Source organism: Engystomops pustulosus, chromosome 4 (assembly GCF_040894005.1).
Source record: "Engystomops pustulosus chromosome 4, aEngPut4.maternal, whole genome shotgun sequence".
Classification (NCBI taxonomy): Eukaryota; Metazoa; Chordata; class Amphibia; order Anura; family Leptodactylidae; genus Engystomops; species Engystomops pustulosus.
This window is the reverse complement of record NC_092414.1, coordinates 185,877,033-185,884,860: the sequence shown is the minus strand read 5'-3', so window position 1 is coordinate 185,884,860 and position 7,828 is coordinate 185,877,033. Positions and strand designations below refer to the sequence as shown.

At 41.9% G+C, this 7,828-nt stretch overlaps 2 protein-coding genes across 2 annotated transcripts in view; one reads left to right on the top strand and one right to left on the bottom strand.

The window, feature by feature from the left end:
- Nucleotides 1-1,158: 1,158 nt before the first annotated feature.
- PCNA (proliferating cell nuclear antigen) lies at nt 1,159-5,928 on the bottom strand. The gene is made up of 6 exons (XM_072148892.1): nt 5,560-5,928; nt 4,113-4,210; nt 3,725-3,792; nt 2,149-2,343; nt 1,935-2,058; nt 1,159-1,561 (listed from the first exon to the last, which is right to left on the bottom strand). Exons 1-6 carry the CDS (start codon nt 5,778-5,780, stop codon nt 1,482-1,484), a joined length of 786 nt encoding a protein of 261 aa, XP_072004993.1. The 5' UTR covers nt 5,781-5,928; the 3' UTR covers nt 1,159-1,481.
- CDS2 (CDP-diacylglycerol synthase 2) overlaps nt 5,893-7,828 on the top strand; it is a 61,264-nt gene continuing 59,328 nt past the window's right edge. The window contains exon 1 of the mRNA XM_072148891.1: nt 5,893-6,066. The gene's annotated coding sequence lies outside the window, so the exon portion shown is untranslated. The remainder of the gene's footprint in view (nt 6,067-7,828) is intronic.

Genomic DNA, 7,828 nt, shown 5'->3' with positions numbered 1-7,828 from the left:
CATGTTCTGCTGTAACATGGGTGCAGCCTGGAGCTGCTGTATCTCTCCTAAACACACACACATGCACACAGGCTGCAGGGGGCGTGGCCACCAGCACCAGGAAGCACATCATTATACAGCCTCACATCATTATACAGGCTGTCAGTCATGCCCTGGGGGTGTGGCTGTGCCTCCCACTCATGAATAGAGTGGACAGTTTAAATATGCTAATGCTTCATTGGACATTTCACAGGTCATTTGCATACAGCTTTAAGACCTCATTGCTTAGGTTTACAGGCATGTAGAGGGACAATGAAGGGATAGGGACAATGCTCTCTAATGGCAGTTTATGAAAATATATTTAGTTTAGGGGGGTTATTTTGCCTGACGGGTTCTCTTTAACAATTCCTTATTTTATTTTCGGTCGTTTTGAGATGTATAGTCTCTGGCAAACAGAGCAACTATGTAGGCGTTTTATTTTATGGGGAAATATTGTATTTATGAATATCTATATTTTAGAGTGCATTTTTATTTAATATGTCCCACATGAGGTCATAAGGTTTCACTTTTTTTTCTAATTTTACTTCATCCTGTTTTACAAGTAACCCCTTGTAACCGAGTCAACTATAAGAGCCTCGGTACAGTCACATGTCACATTTTGTAAACACAAGTGTTAACACTGTTTAATTAGGCAAATGTCTCTTCAGCAGTTGCAATGTGTTTTTAAACGCACCCAAAGTTACATAGGAAACCCACCACCCGAGACTAGGGATTCTGATCATAGCTGTACTGGGTCTAATCTGACCCAGCAGCTCTGAGTAGCCTCTATAGACCCGGCAGCGGTGTAGGCTCTTCTCATCCATGCATCACACTCCTTCAGCGCAATGCTGTGAGCGGAGAAAGTAACAAGCCATCTCCCTAGGTTCTCCCTGTGCCTCTGACACAGAGTAGGCACCTAAAAAATATTCCATAGGTGCAGGTCTCAAGAATGCTGTCCCCAGCTTAGTATAGAAGCCAAATGTTTGAGTTGGGAATACAGCACCCAACATTACAGAATTGTTGCAGTTTTGTATTCTGGTCCATAAAGGTTGACAGTTTTTGACAAGTACATACATGGGACAATTTATCATCAGTAAGCATAAGATGAAGCCCTGCCTACATTTAAATAAATGCAGACTGTTTTGAAACCAAAAGTCTTTATTCTCAGCATGGAAAAGTTTACAGCTCTCCAGTTTATCGTATATTGGCTTCAGTAGGATTTCATGTTTAAACCCCCTTTCATTTACAAAATGAACTCCAGATGTATAATAGAACAATGAGACCATCACAATCAGTTATTACAAAGATTTACTGGTTTCATATGGCAGGTATTACAAAGATTGAATATTTACAGAAATATCTACATTGCCTAGAAACACGGCCAGAATGTGATATGGATATGTTCATTACAAGGCAGCTGGGATGTTTAGTCAACTTAACCACATAAAATAAACTATACAACATTAAGAAGCTTCTTCATCCTCGATCTTTGGAGCAAGGTAGTATTTCACATGTCCCATATCTGCAATTTTGTATTCCACCACTGAAGAAAAAAAAATAAAAATTTAGAGGTTAGAAAGATAAATAGAAATGCATACAAATACCCACTGGCTATAGAGATTGCTTATAGCATCACAAATTAGAAATAGTGGCAGACTGACCCATATCTGTTCACACACTGGCAAAGAAGCCAAAGTCATACCACTATTTGACATCCATTACTGTGTTAGAACCAGGGTCCAACAGTGACCTCTTGTGGTTGTGTCAATATAAATTTGAGGATTCTGCACAATACAATCATGATATCCATGCAAAGAAAAAGCCATCTCCAGGCATAGGAAATTCAATCTCCAAATCAAGACTGACGACCAATCTTGAGGACAGGTTATCAACACTGGAGATTAAAGATCACTCACCTAGTGGGATATCTGCTGACATGCTGAGGGTCACTGTGGGTGACAGGGGTGTGGCTTTGGTAAAGAAATTAAGATACCTCAAAGCAAATGTAAGCTGTACTGGCTCATTCATTTCTATTGTAACCTAATAGAAAAAAAGAAATAGTTACATTTTTACTACAGTACAATTAAAGTTAGGACACAATGGCAAAGCACAATTATAAATAACACTTACAGCTTCATCCTCTTTATCAACATTTGATGTCTGTGACAGCTTGACATTCCCTGTTCCTAATTCACCACTTGCAGAGAATTTGACTCCATCCTTTGCACACGAGATCACCACAGCATCACCAATTTGGCTAAGATCTCTACAAATACGTGCAAATTCCCCTGATGGCATCTTTATAACACAACTGTATTCTTGTTCCTGTTGAAAAGAAAAAAAAAATAAATAAATAAATTAGAAAGCAGTCGAACAGTAGTCAAATACAGATTGTTGTCTAACCCCTAAAATATTTACCTAGTTAAAGATGCCATGTGTGATATACCACAGACCATATATGATCTTTTATTGCTGCTCTATCCAAACATGTACTCAGAGGTCCAGGGTGGTGGTTCCTTCAGACAAAGTAGCAGGGAACCCAGTAACACAACTATAGAATGTTCAAGATGCAGCTACATTAACAAATCTACCACCAGGAAGTGTGCATCCTCTGGCAGGATCCCCTCTAAACTTCTTGTGCCCTTGTTTAAAAGAAACAAAAGCATTATAAAATACGCAAATGAGTTATGTGATCCAGGCTCCATTAATACCTATGGAAACCAGATTCCGTTCGGCTCATTTGTATAGTTGTGAAAACTTTTTTTGTAAAAAGCAGGGCATTAGAAAAGAGCAGATTCTGTCAGAGGGTGCATGCACACCAGTATGCAAGTGTGCTTTGTTTACAAAGCTTTATTTTGGTGGTAGATTTCCCATTCAGAGTAGCGGAATATGGGATTTGATCAGCAATTACCAACCTGGAATAGCATGATATATTTCTTTGCATTATACCCTTTCACTAAATAGGTTCCATTGCTGGATTTGGCTTACAAATACTAAAAAAAATTTCAATGCCTACAACAGTTCTGCAATTTGCCTGTTTATTTTGATCTTTATGAAACCTATTAAAATGCCCTGTAAAGCCCTTAAAGGGGTATTCTCATCTCGGCATTCACATTCAGTAATCTTCCATATATAAACATTTCTTCAATTGGATGTTATTAAAAAAAAAAAAAAATGTCTGTGAAGATAATTTCCCATAAACATAGCCATGTTGTCCCTTAGAAACGAGATAGCTTCCTCGGTTACGACCACGTCACATTTAGGCAGCAGTGGCCAGACATTTACTATTGAGCCTTGCCTGACCACCTGGCTTCAGCGATCATCACTATAGGATGGCTGTGGGACATTTAGTAATTCTCAGATATTTCACATACAAAAACTATTTGTGCAATCCCTTCAGCAGAGGTGGCCGTATCCGATGACACTATCTCGTTTCTAAGGGATGTAGTGATATACATTTATGGAAAATTATCTTCACACAGGAACATTTTTTTTAACAACATCTAATTGAAGAAATGTTTATTAATGGCAGATTAATCAAAGTGAATGCCCAGATGAGAATACCCCTTTAACTGTCAAGTACAAAAAGAACTTCTGAGCAACCAGCTTAAAGGGTAATGTTTGTGTTATGCAGAAAGAAATTTATCTTTTGAGAAACGCCAAATGATAAATCAGAAAGGCATTCATCCTCATAAGCTAAACTTACCGGAATTCCCAACTGTTCAACATCCAGATCCATCAACTTCATTTCATAGTCAGAAACCTTTTCCTGATCTAAAATATTCAAGGATAATGCAATGATTAATATCAGGACAAAAATGCAGTTTATTGTTTAAATATGCAGTATTGCATATTAATCAGGCCTGTGACAATTAGAAATGATTCATAACATTTAAACGCACATAGGAAATTGGAATTGGTTTTCTATTTCAATTTAGTTGGTAGATGGGGCTGGTGAGTGCTGTGGTAAACAATTGGGTTACCAAGTATCAGTTATCAAAGGGGTGTAATTTAGTTCAGTAAAAAATTCTAGTAACAGAACAGATACCAATAGAACCAAGTATTACAGCTCAGGTTACAAGAATAAAACTTACTTGGAGATTCAAACACCATTGTGACTGTATCTGCATTATCCTCAGCTCTCAGAGTAATTATGTCTTCACTTGCTGCACACTTCAAGATTTTGGACATACTGCAAAATAAAAAACACGCACATTAACTTTTGTACTCATCAACAGCACAACTGGTAAACCACATCTGCCAACCATGTATCATAAGCATTTCAGCATCACATGTGTTACAGGAAGGCAGAGCAAGTGCAGTTTCTACTTCACAGGCCTGTGAAGTTACATCCATCAGTCACAGGGCCTGTGTATAATCTGTCCATCAGGTGAATTTGGCTTTGTTGCAATACCAAGAAAGGCCACTGCTCACCAAGAGCACTACAATTGTTCCATATGACCGTTTGTACTCTAATGTGATGTCATATTTACATGGGTGCCCGATAATTTGTAAAGCGCTATATAAAGATTATCAAGAGCCAAAACAAATGCATGGGAGGTCTGGTACAACCGTGCAGGGTCAATTGAAGAACCAAGGACATAACTCCAACCATCAAAGCTTAGGAGCCTTTGTAAAATATCAGGTTAATTCATATTCTGCCAGATGCTACTGGCCGGGTCATGTTCATTGTGATGTCTTGACACAGGAAGCACCTGTTCAGCCACAGATGCCATTTACTGACTCCTGCCTTCTACATCTTGTACCATCCAACAATGCTGCCAGCCCCAAGAGACAATTCTCTTTACCTCATCTCCAGTTCTGTAGCTCACAGTAGCAAGAGTTACTCTCTTAGAGAAGATTCTATAATTAAGACTCTTTAGCAGGAACAGGCGATATTTTACCAAAATAGGGAATTCTGAATAGGACATTTCATCACTGCCTAAGCTACGTGGTATTTTCATGGGACAAAGTACCAAAAAGTTCCCTTTAAACATCTTAATGGATGGCATTTCCAATCAGCAGAATAGACCTTCCCTTTAATGACAGCCCTACAATCAGACACATTCTCATTTTGAACGGGGCTCCAGACTACATAGTTATCTCCCCCTTCACACTCAGCTCTTGTACGCAGAAGACGCTCTTCCCTCAGTGACACATGTCTCCTGCACAAACACAAGAAAGGCACAGGCTCCGCCCACTAGACTTTTCCCGCCCGAATCATCGCGCGCCGAGCGCTGTGACGTCACCGGAGAGCGAAATAAAAACGGCGCCAGAATCCGACAAGAGCGGACATGTCCCGCACACACAGAGCGGTACCGCAGCAACGGCATAAAGCCCGGTTATAGAATTACTTCATGGCGATCATTACTGAGGTGCATCTGCAGTAGCACCACGTATAGTCATTATCTACGCCATAAGTGACAAATTAGAAATCCCTCCGCCATGTCTGTCGCCTTACAGAGCAAATATATCAGCAATTTAGTCATCTATCAGACTATACACCCATCCCTCAGCGTTATAGCCGGGCCCACTCCGTACCTGCTCATCTTGACGCCGATGGACTGGTTGCGGTCGCAGCGGTAGGTGTCAAAGCCGTCGGAGCGGAGGGTGAGCTGCACCAGGGACACATGAGACGAGTCCATGCTCTGCAGGCTGATGCCGCTGGAGGTGATGTCCCAGCAGGCCTCATCTATGAGATCCTTCAGGGCCTCCAGCACCTTCTTCAGGATGGAGCCCTGCACTAGTCTGGCCTCAAACATGGTGACGGTAATGTGTCAGTCACTAGCGCGCTGCGGTGGAGAAAAAGATGATGGGTTTCCCGCCTCCTGCACTCAGCCCCCGGTGTTGCAGCACTCTCTCAGCTCCTGTCAGCTCGACCTGTGGCGCCAAATAAGCCCGGCAGCGCCACCTCCCGCCGCTTATAAGCCGGGCGTCACGTGTTCCGCTGCGTCACCTGAAGGAGAAGGGCGCCAAATTCGTTTCCCGCCTTCAGCGGCTCCTTGTCTGAGGAGAATAGGAAGCGGCGTGTGACAGAGTGTATGGCGGGTATAGCACATTGTTCTCACTATACTGTGCTTATAACATACCATTCATGTGTATATATGAGGAGCTACGTGTGATGTAGCATATATTTGTAGTGACCGCATTATCTGTGAGGTACTTTACTACAATTTCACTTGTTACACTGATTTATTCACAGGTCTATATTTAATTGACCAATTGTTGGTTGCCCACTTTATCTGAACTTTTGGGGTTGGATTAGGGCCATCTCCCATTTGTGTTTTTTGCCAATGTTTAGCAGGTTTTTTTTGTATTTAAATGGATTGTAAATTAAAGTTAAAATATTCCTTATAGAATTCCTTTTATCTGAAATCTCACCCATTTACCTGTAAATAATCTCCCTCACAGTCATCAAATATGACCATTTTCACATCAAGTTTAGTGGTTGCAGGAGTAGTGTCATTTATGAAGCCCTCGTCTTCTGTGCTATAGCCCCTAGAAACAAGCTCTTTGGGGGGAGGGATTTACTAATTCTGGCGCAAGCACGACTGTCGGCATCGGAGATTAGTTTCCGGAAAGCACAACCCGATGTGTTAAAGTGGCCCACGGCTGTAAGTAAATAATGGGTAGACGGTAATAATAAGTTGTGCGCCATACAAATGCAGAAATCAATGAGATGTGCGCCAAAATCTTACATGGACTGCGTCTTAATTTTGCTCTCTGACCATTTTTTTTCCTGGACTATTGTGCCGACTAAAAATGCCGACAAAATACACATAAATGTGACGGATAATGTGGAAAAGTAAGGCCAAGCCCACATGAAAAAAAACAAAGACGGAGTCGTCAGGATACTCGGAAACATCTGTTCTTTCTGGCGCTGTTCTGGTGTGGCAGCGCCCCTTTCCGAGTTCACTCAACCCACCACTTTCCGGCTCCCTTCCCGGCTGGCCATCATGTGCGCGCCGGCACATGAGGATTTAAAGGGCCAGTGTGCCGCTGATTGGCGCTGCCCACTTCCTGCACATGCCCCCAGTATATAGGTAGCCACAGCACATCCCCCCATAAGATAGGTTGCCCCAGCACATACTCCCAGTAGATAGGTAGCCACAGCACATGCCCCCAAGTAGATGGGTAGTCAAAGCAAAAAAAAAAGAATATTCACTTACCAGCGCTCCCTGCAGCTTAGACGATGGCGGAGATGGCGCCTGGGTCATACAAAGGACGTAGGCTGCGGTAACATCGCTGCCTGTGTCCTGTGATCAGTCTAAGACGCACCGCAGCCACCACTATTTATTAAAGATCTGTCTGAGAGCCAGATGCAGCCAACAAAAGAGCCACATCTGGCTCCCGAGCCATAGGTTCCCTACCCTTGTTATAAATGATCCGCAACAATTCTGCTCCCAAAAAAAACAATAGATCCTGGCATTTTTTAGGCGCAGATACGATAATACATGTCCCCCTTTGTGTCCTACTTTGTAATCTACAGAAACAGAGATACAGGCAGCTAAAGACATAGCTGGTAATACAAGCTGCAGATAAAGATACAGCATTAGCAGTTAAGGGTGCTAAAAGGTTAAAGGGAAACTGTCAGCAGAAATTGAAGTAATAAACCGCTACCAGTATGTCACCAAGCAGCTGAACACCTTCAATGTTTTGTTCCTTTCATGACCCAGTGAGGTGGCAGCATCCAGGAAATCTACTTTCATGTGAGATTTAAATTGGCTGAATATAGTCAAGGAGGTGGAGATTTTACCACTGCAGTCAAGCTCTTTCTTCCTCAATAAGCCGCCTTCATTGTAATTGATGG